This window comes from Garra rufa, chromosome 5, assembly GCF_049309525.1.
Source record: "Garra rufa chromosome 5, GarRuf1.0, whole genome shotgun sequence".
Classification (NCBI taxonomy): Eukaryota; Metazoa; Chordata; class Actinopteri; order Cypriniformes; family Cyprinidae; genus Garra; species Garra rufa.
The window spans coordinates 31869387-31889693 of record NC_133365.1 but is presented as its reverse complement, the minus strand read 5'-3'; the positions used below and the strand labels follow the sequence as shown (position 1 = coordinate 31889693).

The window sequence follows — 20307 nt, the reverse complement described above, 5'->3', positions numbered from 1 at the left end:
TGGGTTCAGGACACTATAGTTCATTTATGTAAGTGAGGATAGAAAAATAAAGTAAATTGTGACACATTATACCCCAATATTACCCATACAGTGGAATACCAGTAAATCAAAATTTGTGACCAAAAATTATTCAAACACTTTGACCTGACCATGTTTTGCTTAAGTGTTTTTTCTTTGATTGCTAATGCGACCTTTTTACACAAAAGACTGAACATAATTAAGCATTGCTTGGTAATTGGTCAACAAAGTATTAATAATTGTGTAAATATTGTAAAACCAACAGTTGTCTGAACTTTGTGGTTTATTGTAATCCATTACATACCTTTCTATCAAAGTTATTTTACATTATCATTTGTTCTGACAGTTTAACTCTGGTTTTGTCATATTTTATTACCATAGCGAATAAACAATGTGAGAAATGTTGAAGTGTCAAACCAAACCAAAATAAATTTTGGTTTGACAGTATACCTTTAACAATTTAAACTTTATTGAAAAATTCTACTGAGTTTAGGTTACAATTTCTAAAATGCATAATGCATACTTATAAACACTATTCTATAATGTATAAGAGCTAGGACATTATGATGCAAAATTGTATTAAATGCATGGTGCATGTGAATTTGCTGCTCATATTCTTAATACATATTAATAACCATCACAAAAGAACCTGTGTTTTGTGCCATCATTAACATTCTTTCTATGCAAATAACAGTTCAAAGACTTAATAAAAAATGCATGCACTATGAACATGTAGAAGTTTGATGAACTTTCTGGCCTTTCACGCGATCACTTCCACGTCCAAATCATTATCTCAGCTGGCAATCTGCCTTCAATCTTCAGTCCGCTCTAACACGAACAGCTGCTTTCACTTCCATTTTAATATTTGATAAAGAATCACTTAACAATATGCCACGAGCTCTGTACGATCCAACACTGGGGCTGCTGGGGAGGCAGGAGACGCTGGTACACTGATCTTCAGTCCCATTGTGAATGAAATGATTGACGCTGAGGACGATGCTGATCTCCAGCCAACACGCCTGACATAACGGAACAGTGACGTACGGTTCAGCATACAGTCCGCCGAACGTGTTTCAATAAACACCGTACTAGACGCAGCGGCTAGCAACATGCACACGCCTCACATGTGAGAATAAGCAAATGCGGAATTCACTCTGTGTGTTTGTGTGTGCGCTTTACACAAAGGCAATTAAAGTGCAGTGATATGCCTGCCGCAGAGAGGATATGAGAGAGATGAAAATATGAATTCTGAGTATGACGCTATGCAGCGCGGACGCGCACAAAACCGTCTCATATACTTAAACGCACAAAGAAATCAGACAAAACAAAACGCAATCTACTGACGTGTGAGAACAGCCCGCACAGACGCAAACATTTCATGCAAATATCCTCAACGCGGGCGTATGAGAAATATGAAAGCGCGAACGCGCATTGAAACACACGGAATGCATTTATTCACACGTACCCCAGGGGACCATGTGGAAGGAAGGAGGCCTAATAATCAACAGCATAATAATGGAATGCACACTGACACACAAGTACGCTGGCATGCACAGGCGCACAACAAAACCGCTGCACACTAAACAAGCAGGGTGTTTGCAAAAAGCACATTCAGAAGAGTCTGTACTTGGTGCAGCAAGCCAAAACCCTTGTTACGCTACACAAGTCTGTTCCTGTAACCTCTAGAAAGAAAAAAAGGTGTCAGGATCCACACAACCGATTTGTCTGGGCAATGTTTCCCTTCAACAGACACAGTTCACACCTACACACACACACACACACACACACACACACACACACACACACACACACACACACACACACACACACACACACACACACACACACATTCCCTCTCTCACTTTCTGTCTGTGTGCCCATGTGCTGAAGCCTGGTGTGATTGCGTGCTCTATGCGCAGGAGAGAGAGCAAGTGAGAGAGTGAGAGAGGGTGAGAGAGTGAGTGAGAGAGAAAGGAAGAGGGCGATTTACCTGACTGTGGTCTCCAGGCTGGCTCCAGTCTGGAGGAGAGAGAATTAGCAAACCAGCATTGCAGCGCGCAGCCAGTCTCTTCATCAGCTGATCACTCAAAACGCACAGCCCGAAAGGGGGGCGAAAAGCGCCCAGCTTTTCATACACAAATCAATTGCCGTTAGGATGTTGAGAGAGAGAGAGCAGAGAGAGAGAAAGAGAAAGAGAGAGAGAGAAAGGAATAACTGCGAGATGCCTTTCTGCTAGTTTGTCCCCGTGGAAAGGCCTGCAGCTCGCTTTTCTCTCTCTCTCCCCCCTCTCTTTCTCGCTCTCTCCCTCTCCTTTTCTCTCTCACTCACTGCATGTTTTAATATCGACTGTCGCAATCTGGTTTCTTTTCCTTTTTTCCCTTTCCCGTCTCCCTCTCTTTTATGCTCTGGTTCGGTCTTTTTTAACCGCCCCTCTGTTAAAAGAAGCGGGCTCCATTTTTGTGCCTATGCAGATGGTTTTTTGCAAGCTTTACTGACATCTTGAGAGGATTCCAGGGTTGTTAATGTTGTGTTGCACACACTCTCAAAGACACACACTCACATAAATTGGCTAATGGCATGTTTGTATCTGCGTCTGGGAGCTTTTACAACATAAAAAGCATAGAGATTCTGGTGAAATCATTTGGGGCTATAAATATTACCAGATAGTCCAAAACATAATAGTTTCTGTCTGCTTCCCTTTGAAAGTGGAGATTAATAACTTAAAAAGTAGCTTCACATGTAGCTCGCAGACGTGGCATATGCTTAATTATTCTTATGCTAAAGTATTTTTAAGAGCTCAGCCATCTCCTGATATTACTTAGAGTGAATATAATCAGCTGAGACACATTTATTTTGAAACGGACCTTGAGATAAAGCTGAAAAATTTGTGTCAGGGCCACATAGACCAAGAAAAATAAAACTGTCCATGTGTTTGTCATATTTCTGCTCAGAATGAATCTCAGCGATAAACCATGACTTGACAAATAACTCTTCATGTGAACAGCAAAGAAACTTACAAGAGGTTGTGACGGTACTATTAATGTGTGTCATGTGTTAACAATTTTTGTATTATGTAATCTGATTTTAAATCCATTATGAAAGATTGGTTTAATAAATTGCCAACATTTTCTCTGAGGCTAAATTGCCATCTGTCATCAGAAATCCCTGTGTTGAGTCATTTTTCTGCTTTCAATATTTTCAATAATATTTTTCATGAATGAAATATGCCTCCTAAGTGTCTGTTTAAAATCAGATGCAGTTTTAAAATGCAACACTGTTCATGTACATCTTCCATGGCAACAGCTTCATTACAAAAAACATTGTTTGATTTATCAAATAATCTCATCCGATCATACGTCTGACAAGCCTTTGAGAAGTATCAATGTTGTTTGATCACGGATGAGAGAATTTTTAGTGTAGCGTGTGTTGTGGTATGATTACATGCTGTCATAATTTTACATTTCATATGCATGTTTTGCTATCAGGTCGACAAGGGCATTTTGGTAAAACATCTCAGGCGGTTACTATGGCAACACCACGTTTTACTGGCTGCAGACCGCACCGAGCTGTAATGCTATAGCATTCCATCACAAAACACAGACACACACTTTGTCGTACAGACACACTGAGCTGAACAATCTCAAACACAATGAGCCGCTGAGCTACATAAAGATGAGCTAAAATCCAAACACATGCTGAACTGTCATCAGATTTATTCAAGGTAATCTAAGTGTCAGGTATTAGTTATTCCAACACACAATCATAGATGCAATACATCATGTTATACAAACGCTACACAAAAAGCAAAACTTCTAAACTAACCTAAATAGAGGCAGCCTTCAAAATTTATTTGTCACCACAAGATGTTGTTTGTATAATACTATGGGCTGTCTTTTATGTGACAGCCATCTATTTTCTTTTTCGGTACAGCTGGTGTCCTTTTTACATGTTATTCCTTCCTTATTCTTAAATAAAAAATGTCCTTCATTTTGTGAAGCATGTCTTTTGTCATTTCAACAATTGCAAAAATAATTGTGTAACCTCAAAAATGGGCTCCGACTCTTTGTCATTATGAGGTAGAATGTAATATAACACATTAATAATATAACATTTAAAACATTAGTTCACACAAAAATGAATAAAAAAAAATGTTTTAAGTTATTCACCCTCAAGTCTTTCTAAGCCTGTAAAACATTTTTTATTTGTATTATTTTTTTCCGTGGAACACAAAAGAATTAGTTTAGAAAAATTTATTGGCTGCTCTTTCACATATAGTTATAATGAATGGGAAATTGAGTTTTTAAGCTTAAAAAATATAAAGAAAGAAATATGGGACAAATGAGGAGCTAAGCATGGCATGGAGCATCAGACCAACTGGTAATATGTCAATGTTTGGTGTCAATATGTCAAAGCTTTCCAGAGATACAGCTCCAGACATAGTCTGGCATCATGTCTCAAATTTGTTACAGTGCTATACAAAAATGGTTTTGTCCATCAACACGAAATACATAACTTTTTGTAAGCACAGAAGATGATCTGACTCGATTTTGGTAAAAAAATTGGACCAATGGTCAAGGAGGAGTACAAAAAAGTAGGTTTTCAACATAAATAAAATTGGCAGGCAGGAAGTTTGGTCGACTATTGCATAATTGGTATCTACGATGTCTGCAAGACCCAAGGAATAGTTTGAGTCCACTTTCATCACTTTCATGCAATCAAAAGTTATTAGCATTTTCGGAAATTTCATTAATAATAGTTAATGAATGGTTTACCACACGTGGTGCTGTTATTAAGTTGATGTGACGTGGACAGTGTGAGGTGACATTGGTACACACAAAGTTTGGTGTCAATATGTCCAAGCTGTGCAAAGATACAGCCTCAGACGAAGTTTGGCATGACTGCAGCAAATTTGTTGATGTGTTAAACAATAACCATTTTGTATATCAACACGAAATCCATAAGTTTCTGTCAGCATGGTCTGAAGATGATCCAAGTCAAATTTGGTGAAAATCAGACCAAAAGTCCAGGAGGAGTTTGAAAAAGTAAGTTTTCAACATAAATCAAAATGGCGGACAGAAAGTTTTTTCGAACTATTAAAAATAGCGAACAAACTTGACTGTACAATTTTACATTTTGGTATCCATTTGAGTTGACATGAGCCAAGGATTCTGAGGAAAGAAGAATGTTCCTTCTAAACCTTAGGGTTCAAAAGTTATTAGCATAAACATGAGTGAAAATTTGGACACTTTGTGGCGCTAGAGAGTTTGAGTTAGAGACTCCAAACTTGCAATAGTTAATGTTGAGACTGTTCTCTATCTTTGTGCCAAATTACACAACTTTCCCACAAGCGGTTCTATGGGCTCCCGTAGATTCAAGATCGGAAGAAACGGTAGGTGCTTGGCCACTTATATTTAAGCAATAAGGTACGAGAGGCCGTGCTGTATCATGAATAAATCACGGCTGAAGGGAGTTGTTAGGCGTTGCCTGCAACCCCTTCAGCCGTAATTTATTCATGATACAGCACCGCCTCAAGTACCTTATTGCTTTTATAAAACGGTTACCACACAATAAAAATATTAAAATCAAAAATATATATTAATTTATATATATTAGGTTGTACATTTTCATAAAGTAAAATCATTAATGACAAATTAAGAAATAAGAAAGGAAATAGGTTGCAATAAAATGGCAAAAGACATCCATCTGATATATATGTACTTAATAAGATATTTTTGGATTATCTGATGTATATTTCAGCCTCATGGTTCTCAAGAGATCCACTGAAAAGCAGTATCATAAAAGTACGCAAGTCTTCGGAGTTTCACCATGTTCCTCCTACAGTGAGACTATATCCAGTTGTAACAACTTAATTCTAAATGATAAGCTTTCCAAGACAAGTACTAAATTCAGATGATGTCCGAACAATCAAACGCCCTTCACACTGCATGTGGAAGCTATGAAGCGGCATTTCTTATCAGGTTAATAATTACCCATCTGTTTGGGTTAGGACACCATAACTCTCTATGGGGTTAAGAAGAGCAGTTCACAGCCAAATGGCATATGTTCACATATCCAGACCGGTTTCTATAAATGCCCCACTGAAAGCTTTTTGAGCAGATGTATCAGTGTCTGGTGTGGGAGCTGTTCCCTCCTGAGCAGACAGTGGCAGAGGCTGGTAAAATTAGCTCATCACTGGCTGTGCTAGTGAACACTGATATCTTATATGCCTCAAGAAGGCCAGGTGTTCTCAAAAGCCCCATTTTCTGTTCTCCATGGATTTAAAAAAAATGAATTATACGGTTTAGGCAAAGATCAACATTTCTAAGATATTTTTGTCTTCTAGAGTACAAGCCAAAATTTCCCATGAGGAAAACAGCTTAATGAACAAACTAAATAATGTCTTTCTGAAATTCCACAGATGTTTAGAGCGCAAGAAAGTCTTATTTTTGTATTTACATGCTAAACCAAGGTACTTAATTATTACTCTCATGTTACTATAGTGTTTGCATGTTAATGTCATGGTACATTTGGTGTTTTCGTGACACTCTTTTGGTCAGAAAATGTCATTACCTGCGGTCGTTCACTGCATAGGTGTTGAACTTGACAAAAACCTTCTTTGTCTCTAACAAACGACAATTTGCTGTTTGTTTTCAAAGAATTGTAGGCACATTTCAACTTCCTCTGTTTTAAAGCATCCTGTTAACCGTTTCAGGGAGTGAGAAATTATCAATTTAGTCCGTGAGCGAACTGCCCGAATGACACCGACTCGCAAAACGATTAACTAGTTTGGCCGGTTCAAAAGAACCGATTCATTTACATTCATGATTCATGAATCAGAAATCGCTGGTTTAGATTCTAAACGAACTACGATTGTAAACTTTAACTGTAATTACTTTAACACTGGGTATGTTTACACTCTGATTTTTGTCAAAATAGTCCGATTATAATAATATATAATATAATACAAAAATAATAATTAATAAATAATATTTGTTTGCAGATTGTTCCTCTGAGTGGCACCTCGACCTTCCTCATGTCTGATCATCTGCAGTCCATCTTTTTACCATTAGATGGCATCATAACTGTATGAATTCTACAGATTTCAAATAGAAGAGAGCAAAGTAATGTAATATTTGCAGTAAACACAAGGTGGTGATATATTCACATATTTATTTACGTATAGGCCTATATGAACATGACATTTACATTTCATTTATTTTTATTAGTTCTTAAAATCTAGATTTTAGATTTTGGAAATAATAATATATATTACATGAAAATAAATGTGATAAACTGTATATAACCCTAAAATGCATATAATTTATCTATTACCTAAAATTAATATATAAAACTGTTTTAACATGCATTTACCTATTATATTATAGCAGTTATGAGTTAAAATAGATGTTTTTATTACTATCAGTCTGCATAACTGGTATTTTTATATCTGGTAAACATACAGAAAACAGACGACGCAGCTTGTACTCCCAACAGTTATCACACCTGTTAGAAAGCATAACCTGTCATTTTCATCTCAGTCACATGATTGAACAGAACAGAAGAGAGCATGGTAAAATATCAATCAGAAGAGCTTATGCGTGCAAGAGGTGGAGTCTTGCTTCGAGGGGATCCCTGTGGATAATACAACAAACAGAAACAGCTGAGCTGCTAATGTGAGTAACTGGTAAAAAAAAGTTATTGGTAAGCAAATTATATGCTATGAGAGAGTACACATGTAGATAAGGAACGGTCATACCCTAGGTTGGCTCTTTGAGTAGTTGACATGGGCATAGAGAAGCATAGCGATGTCCTTGTGTCCAGCCTCCAGAGCAATGGACAGAGCAGTGCTCTCATCCTACCAGCACACAGACACAAAACACAGCAAAAGCACACATACAGATTTACATCACAAATAAATCATTCATTTAAATCGCTTCTCTGCATGTGGTTACTCACATTGTCAGTCAGTGTGGCATCACAGCCTGTCTGGGCCAGCAATAGTTTGACAATGTCAGCATGGCCGTGTTCACCGGCACACATTAGTGCGGTTGACCCCTCATCATCCTGGATGTTGACCTCTGCCCCAGCAGCCAGCAGAGCTCTGACCATATCTATACGGCCATGACTGACTGCTAGCATGAGAGCTGTCTGACCAGCCTATGGAGCAAATAGCACAGTCAAAACAAAAGAATAGATAGAAACCCTTAGGTAGAAAGTGTTTTCTCAGTTACTCATATAAACATAGTTTAATGTTCAGGCAAAAACACAGAGAGATAGATACCTGGCTGGCCTTGGCATTAACATCTCCTCTGCTGAAGAGTTCTTCCACCACCATCATGTCGTCTTTTGTTTCCACAGCAGCCAGGGAGGCAAGCATTATGGGAGTATAACCGGCCTTATTTTGATGATCAACATTACATACTCCTGCATGAGGAAAAAACACCAAGACTAAATTATTTGTCCACAGTAAAGAACATTAAAGGAGTCACTATTGGAACCCTTTTTAAATAGATAGGGATGTTTTCCAACCAGCATTTTACACTTTTTACACATTTTTTCTGCAGAACAGTAATGTTGTGAAATACTAATAAAATTTAAAATAACTTTTTTATTTTAATAAATTTGAAAATGTAATTAATTCTTGTGACAGAAAGCTAAATTTTCAGAAGACATTACTCTAGTCTTCAGTGTCACATGATCTTTTAAAAATTCTTTCTAATATGCTGATTTGGTGCTCAGGGAAAAATAAGTAATTACTCTTTGATTGACAAAGGTCATAAGAAAACCATTTACAGTTGAGGTCAAATGTTTACAGAATTGCAAAATGTTAATTATTTTAACAAAATAAGAGGGATTATACAAAATGCATGTTATTTTTTATTTAGTACTGACCTGAAGAAGATATTTCACATAAAAGGCATTATATATAGTCCACAAGAGAATATAGAATTTATAAAAATGACCAGGTTCAAAAGTTGATTCATAACACTTTGTTACCTAAATGGTCCACAGCTGTGTTTTTTTAGTGATAGTTGTTCATGAGTCCCTTGTTAGTCCTGAACAGTTAAACTGCCTGGTGTTCTTCAGAAAAATCCTTCAGGTCACACAGATTCTTTGGGTTTTCAGCATTTTTGTGTATTTGAACCCTTTTCAACAATGACTGTTTGATTTTGAGATCCATCTTTTCACACTGAGGACAACCGAGGGTCTCATATGCAACTATTACAGAAGGTTTAAATGCTCACAGATGCTCCGGAAGGAAAAATTATGCATTAAGAGCCAGGGGTGTAAACTTTTGAACAGAATAAACGTGTACGTTTTCTTATTTTGCCTACATATCAGATTTTTTTTTCCCATTTAGTACTGCACTTCAGAAGCTACAGAAGATACTTAAATGTGTCCCAGAAGACAAAGTTAAATTTACCCTGATCTTCAAATTTCAAACTTTTCACCCCCTGGTGAGTGTATTGTGTTTCCTTCTGAAACATCTATGAGCATTTAAACCTTCTGTAATAGCTGCATATGAGTCCCTCAGTTGTCCGCAGTGTGAAAAGATGGATCTCAAATTCATACAGTCATTGTTGGAATTTGGAAAGTGCTCAAATACACAAAAATGCTGAAAAACTAAAGAATTTGTGGGACCTGAAGGATTTTTCTGAAGAACAGCGGGCAGTTTAACTGTTCAGGACAAACAAGGGACTCATGAACAACTATCATCAAACAAAAAAAAAAATACAGTTATTCAGGTAACAACACATTATTAAGAATCAAGTGTATGTAAATATTTGAACATAGTCAATTTTATATATTTAACTATTCAACTATTTTCTCTTGTGGACTCTATGTAAATGTATTTTATGTGAAATATCTTATTCAGGTCAGTACTAAATAAAAAATAACATGCATTTTGTATGATCCCTTTTATTTTGGTCAAATAATTAACATTTGGCAGATTCTTTTGATCTCAACTGTATTTACTAGGTTCTTTCTGAATAAATGCATTTAAAAAGTATTATATACTTGTTTGTGAAATATTAAAAGCAGAACTGACAGCTAAATATGTAGTAATCACTTCTAAAGAAAAGTATATAAGAAAAAAAATTAATCTGGTGAGCTACTTCACAATAAATTAATCTAGGATTATATCTTAATAGGTTTTGTGGTACCTGCAGTAAGCAGAATCTTTACTATGCTGAAATTAGAGTGTGACACACTGTAGTGAAGGGCTGTGTTGCCATTTTGGTCAGCCATGTTGGCCACATAGCACAGGACGTCTGGCGAGACATGGCGACAAGCGAAGAGGAAGTCTTCCACGATCTGTGGGCATGCCCTCTTCTGACTGGACACACAGAACCACTCCTGCTGCACTGTGCTCAGACAGGAACGCTTTTGCAAAGACAAACAGAGAAAGTGCAAAAAAAATAAAATAAAATAAAAAATAAACCTAAAATGTTGCGTAGAGTGTCTGGGTAAACCACACAGACACTTTTTAGACATACTACGGCACCAAATAAATGAAGCAGGCTTACTTATAACACAGAAAGAAAATACACCACACTATAATTTTAAACTTCCCAAAATCCCACAGAGAACCGAACAATCTGATCTATATGCCAGTGGGTAATTATGGGATAAGAATAAGAATGAGTAAACATAGAACACATCAACATCTGAACTTTTCAGACTGAAATACAGCTCCACAGTGCATCACAAATTACGTTTGGTTCGCCCTTCTGTTGCTTTTACTATTGGTGAGTTATATATTTCTGCACCTTGAGAATTCATTCCCACAAGTTTCATAAACATGTTTCCCTCACTACAGCTAGATCTGTCTGAGATGGTTCAACACTGTTGTTGTTGTTGTGTGGAGCCACTAAAAATGTGGGTGAAATTGTTAGAAGCAAAAAAATGATTGAAACCTCTACAATGTATTAAACAATAGTAATTTAAAGTCTGGGAATCTCTGATAATAAAGGACAGACAAAACACATTCTTTAAATGTTACAGACTAAGTCTTCTCAAAAAGCATCTACTATACAGTAAATACTAACTGAAGAGGACAAAAAACATGGAGACAATAAAAGAAATATTAAAACACAGATCTGTTTTACTGTTCTGAAACTCACCAGTTCTCGGTTGGATATGACCTTGCTACCATTGAGGTGAACCTCCAGAATTTGGCAGGCAGATAGCATCTTCTCAGTAAACTTATACCTACACAGTAGAAAATAAATGTACCATGATAACTTTTGGCTAAACAGTATCATCTTCAGTGCTGGAGAGCAAATAGTTACAGTACATGTAATGGAATTATGTAATTAATTACAAAATATATGTAATTTGAAAATTTTCTGTAAAAAGCCTATGTTGAATCATTTGTTGCTTTGTTTGTTTTTGATGTGCACGATACCTTCTGCAATTTAAAAGCCGTTTAGTAAAGCAATGCTATATACACCACATCTGCCACTTACTTCAATCCAAATTACTGCTAAAAAGCTTTAGGCTACAACCTAATCACACACATTTACAGATTTAATTGATTTCTTTCCCAAGTTGCATTTACTGCTCTAAAATATGTGACAACAATGTTTCAGGAGTTCAGGATGCAAAACAGAACACATGCTTATTTGATAACTGTTTTACTTCCTATTTGGATTTATATACACTACCGGTCAAAAGTTTGGGGTCAGTAAGAGTTGTAATGTAATGTCTCTTATGCTCATCAGTGCTGCATTTATTTAATCAAAAATATAGAAAAAAAACTAATATTGCGAAATGTTATTACAACATAAAATAATGGTTTTTATTGCAATATACTTTAAAATTTAATTTATTCCTGTGATGCAAAGCTGAATTTTCATCAGCCATTACTTCAGTCTTAAGTGTCACATGATCCTTCAGAAATCATTCTAATATTCTGATTTATTATTAGAATATTGGATCTATATTGGATTATATATTGCAACAGTTGCCCTGCAAAGTATTTATTTAGAAATTGTGATATTTTTTCAGGATTCTTTGATTAATAAAAAGCTCAAAAGAACAGCATTTATTCAAAATATAAATATTTTCTAACAATGTAAGTATTTGCTATCACTTTTTATCAATTTAACACACCCTTGGTGAATAAAAGTATTAATTTTTTTCAAAAAAAAAAAAAAAAAAAAAAGAAGAAGAAGAAGAAGAAAAATTTACTGACCCCAAACTTTTGACCGGTAGTGTATATGCTTTATTTTTTAAGATTAACTTTTATTTTCAAGGCATTGTTAGATGTCAGTGCTTTTAAAAACAGTATTATAGCTATTAAACTATTCCTTGTTATGATTTGAAATCTTTTGTTCAAAAGTTAGAGACGTTTTAGTAAAGGTATCTCCCCCTTTCAAACGTTTTGGCTTCCCTTTGCAACTGAGGATCGAAAGTTTTTTTTTTTTTTTTATAATTGTTGATAATCACTCTTTAGAGAATCTTCCTGCACTGGTTTGGTTCCAATCCGGCACTTCAGCACTACGTGCTTAAACCCCTAAAAAGTTTCTCAAGTCTTATTTTTTGGTGGATGTGCTTTGAAATTACATTTTTCTAATCTTAATTAAGGTGATGAAGGATTTTGAAAGTCTGACAGTAATCAGTGTTGAGTATTACTGTAAGGATTACCTGCCTGGTTTAAATGTTTGAAAAATTGAGTTGAAAACAGCAATACTTTTTGATTACTCAATTTATCAAAAGTAATCAGTTATACAACTTTAATAATGTAATTGAAATAGTTACACTACTTATTACATTTTAAATAGGGTAACTTGTAATCTGTAACCCATTACATTTCCAAAGTAACCTTCCCAACACTGATCATCTTGACTTGCACCATTAAAACAAAACTTGTTATATGCACAAACCTTTCTTTTGTATTGGGAATCTTTACTTTATCTTTGGTAATTCCCTCTCTCTCCCTCTTTTCTCTTTTTTTGTTTTCTTCATCCTCAGAATCACCCCCCTCAGACAGGAGGTCCACAATACCTCTGTGTACATGCAGAGAGCGAGAGAAAGATGTACACTTAAATGTACAATGCATAGGTATGAATACCAATGCATATTATTTTAAATTAAATACACAACCAATCTGGTAAAAGAACTCTAGTTCTGTCATGACAACTCTTGGAGGGATTGGCATGGTAATGTACATGACGATGTTAATGTGTTTGGACTTGGCGGAATAGATTTTCTACACTGCTGCTGCAGCAGAGCAAGCACCGAAACTTGGTACTGCCAATACATCCACAACATGCAAGCAATGTAGAAATACTGCTGCTGCACATATAACATATATGAATAACCCCCATAGTATACATGATCACCCCATAGTGGATCTATACAGGTGGAGCTGGGGAAGGTGGAGGGTTTCTGAAGTGCGCTGCAACTGCTACAGCAAGCGCTAGTCATATATCTAAATGTTGATCAGCGAGCTCATTGGCTACAGATACAGGAGAGAACCAATCAGCAGTGCCATGTGATTATGATGTCATCAGATTGAGTTAGACCTATCGGACGCCATCATCTGAAGTTTCGTGCCAGAACTTTGGATTTTTGCATTAACAAAATAATGGGATACTGAGCTGAATTTATTAGTTATGAATAAATAATAAAAGCTTTTATTCACCCATATGAGGCAGGCTTAGGGTTCATACTATCCGTGGACTTCAGACTGGAGCTTTTCCTTTTCATGATGGACCTAAGACAGCGATCATCACTGGGTGAGCCTGAACGAAATGACACATATTTCTGATTAAATTAACAAAGGGGTGACACAAAAAACAGGTTTTAAATCAGGTCAAAATTCTACATACAGTTGATGTTCATCACCCTTTCTTCCAACTTAATATTTAAATAATAAATATTAAGAAACGAAGTCCTTTGTGAGGGAATTATTATTTTTGCACATACTTCACTACAAAAAAAGCTTAAAAATCCCTGAAAACATTCCCTTCTTGTTCCTGTTCTGCCATGACAGCACCTCAGCATGCACACACTCCGTTGTACACCACAAACACCTGCTAAAGGCTCGTTTTATTCTGTAATAAGGACTCCTGAAACACAAACATTCCTGTCTTTCAGAAACCAAGCACAGAGCAGGCTTCCAGTGTGGCTGGTATTCATGCCTGTGTCTGCCACATACCAAAAGACATGAGAGCATTCCACAAGCCAACAGCAGCCCAAATATTCTAAGTGTAGGGCTTATTCAGCCAAAAGCCAAACCAGAGAGTGCTATTTTCACCTCCTGTTCAAATTCCACTGCAAAAAGATTACTCTGAAAAAGGGCCTTCTCTTTTCTGCTTCTTTTTGTATCCTGTATGTGCTTTTTTGTCGGGTGGAGTCACTTAAACCGGGATGCTGTACTTTTGCTTGCTAACCCACTTGCCTTTGACACATAAATGCATACCATGAAGAGCAGCAGACATCTGCAACTCCATTTGATTCTTTTCTTTAACTCTCGATGGCTGTTTTTTTTGTGCAGTGCCTGGGAATAAGAAAGAAAATGAAAGCAAGCAATCAGCTGAAACCACATACAGTGCCTTGCAAAAGTATTCATACCCCTTCATTTTACCCCTTCATGTTTTAAATTACATTTTTTTTTCCCACATTAATCTACACTCCATACACCATTATGACGAAGCAAAAACAGAATTGTCACAACTTCATAAATTCATTAAAAATAAAAAAACAGAAATATGTACATTGCATAAGTATTCATACCCTTAACTCAGTACTTAGCCTCAAGTCGTTTTGGGTATGATGCGACAAGCTTTGTACATCAGCATTTGTCAATTATCTGCCATTCTTCTCCTAACCTCTTCATCTCTCAAGCTCTGTCAGGTTGGACGGGGGCAGATGCACATTTTCAGGTTTCTCCAGAAATGTTTGATTGGGTTCAAGCCTAGGCTCTGTCTGGACCACTCAAGGATGCTCTGGACTGGGTTTTCATTAAGGCTATTTCAATATTTTGCTGTGTTGAGCTTTCCTTTTACTCTGATGAGTCCCTCAGTCCCTGCTGCTCAAAAACACCCCCACAGCATGAGGCTGCTACCAGCACACTTTACGGGTTCATCAGACCACAAAATACTGTTTCTCACAATCTGAGGGTCCTTCAGGTGCTTTTTTGTGTCTTTATGGCAGTGTGGCCAAAATAGTAAAGTCCAGATCGGTGTTGCAGTGATGTTTGTCCCCCTATCTTCACGTATGATCATGGAGCTCAACTAGAGTGACCATCAGGTTCTTGGTCACCACTCTAACCAAAGCTTGTCTCCATAAATTGTTCAGTTTGGCCAGGAGCCCAGCTCTAGGAAGAGTCCTGGCTATTTCAAACCTCTTCCATTAAGGTTAAAGGAGACTATATGCTTATGTGAACCTTCAATGCAGCAGAATTTCTTTTCTGAACTCTTCCCCAGATCTGTGGCTTCATGCAATCCTGTTTGAGCTCTAAATGCAGGTTTTTTTTACCTCAGGGCTTGGTTTTTGCTCTGATATGCATTTTCAGCTGTTAAACCCTTTTATTAAGACACGCATACCTTTCCAAATCATACCCATTCAATTGAATTTGCCACAGGTTATGTCTACATCTACATCTACATCTACATCTACAAGCAATATGAATGCTCCTCAGCTAAATTTCAACTATCCCAGATAAGGGTACGAATACTTGGATGGAATCATTTACGTTTTTTTATTTTTAATAAATTTGCAAGGATGTTAAAATCTTGTTTTTTGCTTTGCCGTTATGGTGTATGAAGTGTAGATTGATGTGGGGAAAATAATAAAGCAGTTTAACATAAGACAGCAACAAAACATGGAAAAAAAGCAGGGGTATGAATACTTTCGCAAGGCACTGTAAAGCATCTACAATGCCAAAAATGCTTTCAAAAAGGCAAATGCATAAATGCACACATCATTACCTCCAAGCTGTTCATCGAAAACACCATGGGACTGGAGAATGACCTCATGTTTTGACCCAGGGTGACTGTCAGTCAACAAGTCCTGTTGTTCTTTAAGCAGTTTTTGCATGCGATCTATATAATGGTCAAGTCCAGGCTCAGTCTGAACAAACATCTGGCCCTCTGAGTCACGTATTCTCCCATCCCCCACTTCTACACCAATGCTACGCGTCTTGACCGGATCTGGCAGACGGGATGGTCCACATGCAATGTTGCGTGTATGGAGTCCAATGAGTATATTCTCATTGATATTTGCCATTCCAACGCCCGCATCACGTGTCATAACTTTAGGGGTGCTTGTGCCTCTATCCAAGCATGCAGTGGTTCCAACAGAGCGCATCTGAACAGTAGCCACTCGGTCCAAAACCTTCCCATCTCCAACTGCCAGAGATCGGGTCATTGTTTGTCCTGTGTTGGTATGTCTTTCCCTGGTGAGTGTGTGCTTTGTGTTAGTGCTGGCTTCAGAGATACAGGCCTGCAAAGTGCTGGTGCTACGCGAGACGGTGCAAAAGGCTGTGCTGGTACGCTGAGACAAGGTCTGAGGGATTGCCATCACACCCAAATCAATGCTTCGAATTGGGTCAGTGACAGTTCCTTTAGAAATTAGTGATTTGACTGGTTTGACATCTACGTCGACCGTGCAGTCACCACAGCCCACTGTTCGGTGGTGAATGTTTCTTTTGTTCTCCATAGTCTCTAAGGTAATTGTGGCAGCATCACACAAGCACACTGTCGTTCCAACACCTTGACTGCGAGTTGCCACACACTTGCTTCCGACACACTGATCTTTTTGCTCGGCTCTTTTGCACAACTCCCACTCTTCCATGGGTGTATCCGGGCCAGACGATGCAACCTTCACCTCAGGTTTGCAAGAAACTCCAACACCAATGGAAATCCGCTCTAGTCCTCCTCCAACAGCAGAATGCACAAGGTTAGTGTGGTTACCAACCCCAAGAGTCCGAGTTTGCAAACCAGTCTGGGTGGCAGTGCAGTTTACCTGTGGGTGTACGGAGGAACTCTTGTCCACACGGTTTCTTGCTTCTGCTTCACGCAGTTCACTCCTCAGCCTACCCATTTCTGCCTTGAGTAATGCTTCTTTAAGCTCGGCCTCCAGTATCTGAACCCGGTCACTTAAATGTTGGATGGTTTGCTGCTGCAACTCGGTTTCTGCTGCCTTGTCAGGAACCACTCCGAGCATAGTTTCGTTGACGCTGACAGCCACTGACTGAGTCTCAAGTTTGGCATCAACAGAAACATCCTTACTAAAGTCGATGTGCCTGTCATCTCCAACCGCAACTGACTTTCGATCCCTCATCTTGAAAGCTGAGGATTCAAGACGTGCATCTTGGATCTTCCTTTCAAGCAGTTGCATTTCAACACTGAGCTGTTGGAAATCTGTCAGACCAGAGATGGCACCATGGTCCCAGCCCTCCATTGCTGGTTTGCATTCTTGGAAATCTTTGTCAATGCAAGAGCTAGATTTTTGAGCTTCATCTTGGCTTTTGACCAAGGTGGTCAGTTGTCTCTTTTCTTCCTGCAAAACAGAAATCTTCACCTGTAGGACCGGAATGGCCTTCACTTGCTCCTCCAAGTCCTTTAATCTTCGTAAAGCAGCTGCCATCTGATCTCTGACCATCTGCAGGTGAAGTGGGCTCACACCGCTCACTGGAGATTCCCGGCCAGAGCTTGAGGGGCTGATTTTAAGGGCGCTCCCCAATAACAAGGCTCCTTGCCTGGGCTGATCTAAGACTGTCATCTTAGCACCTTGATTTAGGGCACTCCAGCTTGTGTATGGAGACAGAGTACCAGTAGAGCCAACACCACCAAAACTAGCCAGTCTACGGCGCGGCTGCGGTTCTGGAGGTGCTTTCTCATATTCCAAACGCTTGCATGTTTCCATCAAAGTCTTTTTCACTAAAGGATTTGATTTGGTTGGGGTAGGCGTCCCATGTACATCCCTCTGAGAGGTAACTAGGTCTTGAGGGACCTCTGGTCTTTGACTGGAGGATATAGGTTTGGAATGGGGAAGTGGGGGTCTTCTGCTGTTAACAGAAGAAGAGGAAGAGGATGAAGACGGAGAGGTTTTCTTGGCTTCATCACTGCTCACCGAAGACAAAGACTCTGAGGAAGTCCAGTGCGTAGGGTTTATGATGCGTTGCGGCTCAGAGGTGGCATTTGCCACCCCCGTCCGCTTGTTAAAATGCAGTCGGCGAATGGTGTCACTTCTTTCAATATCATCCACGTATTTAACAAAGTCTAAGTCAAGCTGGTACCCATATGGTGTATCGATGCTGAACGGGCTACTCTGGAAAGTGTCTGCAGGGATCTCACTCCAGTCTGTTTAAGCAAAGAAGATAAAATGACATTGGAAGACAAATTTGGAAGAGAACAAAGTTTTTTTTCAGTAAAAGCTATGAATACACTTCCAAGCCAAGAACATGAAAATTTATGACAGCAGAAATAACTGACAGACAGAATAAAATTAAGACTTGCAGAAAGAAAAGATTTCAGAATTTAGAATAAAATAGTACATCCATATTCTTTATAATCTATAATAGTGACATTCTCAACTTTCAAAATGTATCTGATTTCTGTGAAAAATGCACTCCTTGCTAAAAACAAAAACAAAAAACAAATGTCATTTAAAACTAAATATTGATGAAAGATGACATATTTATTCATTTTCTTACCTGCAGATTACAATTTCCACAGAAAAATAATGTTGTACGTCTAATAAAGTTCTAGTAAAGTTCTCTTTCTCTTCTCTGTGCCTGTCTTACTCTGTCTGCTCTCCTCCTCCTGGAGGCCTTCAGTCTCTTATTTTGCGTTTCTCTCCTCCCACTGTTTTTTTTATTCCCTTCCTTATTCATCCACTCAAGCACTGTAAAACTTTTTCTTTGAAAAGGAATAAAAACCACACTAACCATGTCTTTACACAGAAATAAAAACAAATACAAACAAATCTACCCTCTTGCTTATTATTCAGAAAAAGAAAGCATGCAAGTCAAAACCATTTTGGTGATCATTTAGGGGAACTCCAACTGCAGAGTTGCTGATTCTTACCTTGTCGATTAAGGTGGAACTGTGTTTCTTGAGTCATGACAGCTGTTGATTGACAATACCACTGTTGAATTTCTCAGAAGTGGAAATGCTGGGAAAACAAGAACAGACAAGAATATACAATCAGAGCACATTAAACATATCCCCTAAGACATTCACTACCAGTCAAAATGTTTTGAACAGTAAGATTTTTAATGTTTTTTATATAAGTCTCTTTTGCTCACCAAGCTTGCATTTATTTGATCCAAAATACAGCAAAAGCAGTAAAATTTGGAAATATTTTTACTTTTTTAAAATAACTGCTTTCTATTTGAATAAATTTTAAAATGTAATTTATTCTTGTGACCAAAGCTAAATTTTCAGCATCATTACTCCAGACTTCAGTGTCACATGATCCTTCAGAAATCATGCTAATATGCTGATTTGCTGTTCAATAAACTTTATTATTATTATTAATATTATTATTATTATGATTAATATTTAAAACAGTTGAGTACATTTTCAGGAGTACATTTTGACGAATAGAAAGATCCAAATATCAGCATTTATTGGAAATAAAAAAGCTTTTGTAACATTATACACTATACCACTCAAAAGCTTGGAGTCAGTATTTTATTTTTTTGGAAAGGACATATAGAAATGTATACTTTTATTTAGCAAAGATGCTTTAAATTGATTAAAAGTGATGATAAAAGCATTTATAATCTTACAAAATATTTATATATTTTAGATAAATGCTGTTCTTTTTTATTCATGAAAGAAACCTGAAAAAAATTCTACCGCTGTTGTTAACATAATAATTATAATAATAAATATTTTTTTAACAGCAAATCAGAATATTAGAATGATTTCTAAAGGATCATGTGACTGGAGTACTGATGCTAAACATTTTGAAAACACAGGAATAAGTTACATTAAATATATCCAAATAGAAAGCAGTTATTTTAAATAGTAAAAATTCAAAATATTACTGTTTTGGCTGTACTTTGGATCAAATACATGTATTATCATACACAAATACATTATCTTTTCATATACTGCCCCCTACTGGAGATATGAAATGTGAGCAGTCTCATGTAATTCTGCAATACAGCACCTTAAGGAAGAGAGAAGCTAAAAAAAATCAGACAATTCTAGTAAAAACATAAAGGGATTGTTTAAAAATGTTTTTTTTTTGATGAACTGGTTTGAACAATTTGTTCATGACTGGATTAATCCGGTTCTTGCATCTATACACAAGAAGCTATAA

General features: G+C 37.3%; 2 protein-coding genes across 5 annotated transcripts in view; both read right to left on the bottom strand.

Annotated features, from left to right (window-relative positions):
* Window positions 1-2303, bottom strand: part of LOC141335428 (probable global transcription activator SNF2L2) — a 10232-nt gene extending 7929 nt beyond the window's left edge. The window contains exon 1 of one of the 3 annotated variants that reach the window (XM_073840881.1): window positions 2009-2303. In XM_073840881.1, the coding sequence (XP_073696982.1) occupies window positions 2009-2092 (84 nt within the window). In that variant the 5' untranslated portion in view covers window positions 2093-2303. Of the gene's footprint in view, window positions 1-903; window positions 1380-1483; window positions 1714-2008 lie in introns of those variants that run through there. The other 2 variants (XM_073840882.1, XM_073840883.1) reach the window with 2 other exon arrangements.
* A 4870-nt stretch (window positions 2304-7173) lies between these two features.
* kank1b (KN motif and ankyrin repeat domains 1b) lies at window positions 7174-18331 on the bottom strand. 2 transcript variants are annotated; one of them, XM_073840575.1, is made up of 10 exons: window positions 15960-18331; window positions 14450-14527; window positions 13670-13769; window positions 12909-13031; window positions 11145-11232; window positions 10185-10404; window positions 8300-8442; window positions 7975-8175; window positions 7775-7873; window positions 7174-7650 (listed from the first exon to the last, which is right to left on the bottom strand). In XM_073840575.1, the coding sequence occupies exons 1-10, from the start codon at window positions 17896-17898 to the stop codon at window positions 7597-7599; spliced, it is 3045 nt and encodes a 1014-aa protein (XP_073696676.1). In that variant the 5' UTR covers window positions 17899-18331; the 3' UTR covers window positions 7174-7596. The 2 variants fall into 2 exon arrangements, with proteins under 2 accessions (XP_073696676.1, XP_073696675.1); XM_073840574.1 differs by lacking the exon at window positions 12909-13031 and having other exon boundaries at window positions 15960-18035.
* Between the last annotated feature and the right edge of the window lie 1976 nt (window positions 18332-20307).

Bases quoted from the DNA above. Each gene is read 5' to 3' on its own strand.
- kank1b (XM_073840575.1), bottom strand. From the start codon at position 17,898: ATGGAAACATGCAAGCGTTTGGAATATGAGAAAGCACCTCCAGAACCG. The intron at 14,528-15,959 runs GTAATGATGTGT...TCTTATTCCCAG, and splicing joins TTTCGATGAACAGCTTGGAG to GCACTGCACAAAAAAAACAG. The intron at 8,443-10,184 runs GTACCACAAAAC...TTCCTCATGCAG, and splicing joins AAAGATTCTGCTTACTGCAG to GAGTATGTAATGTTGATCAT.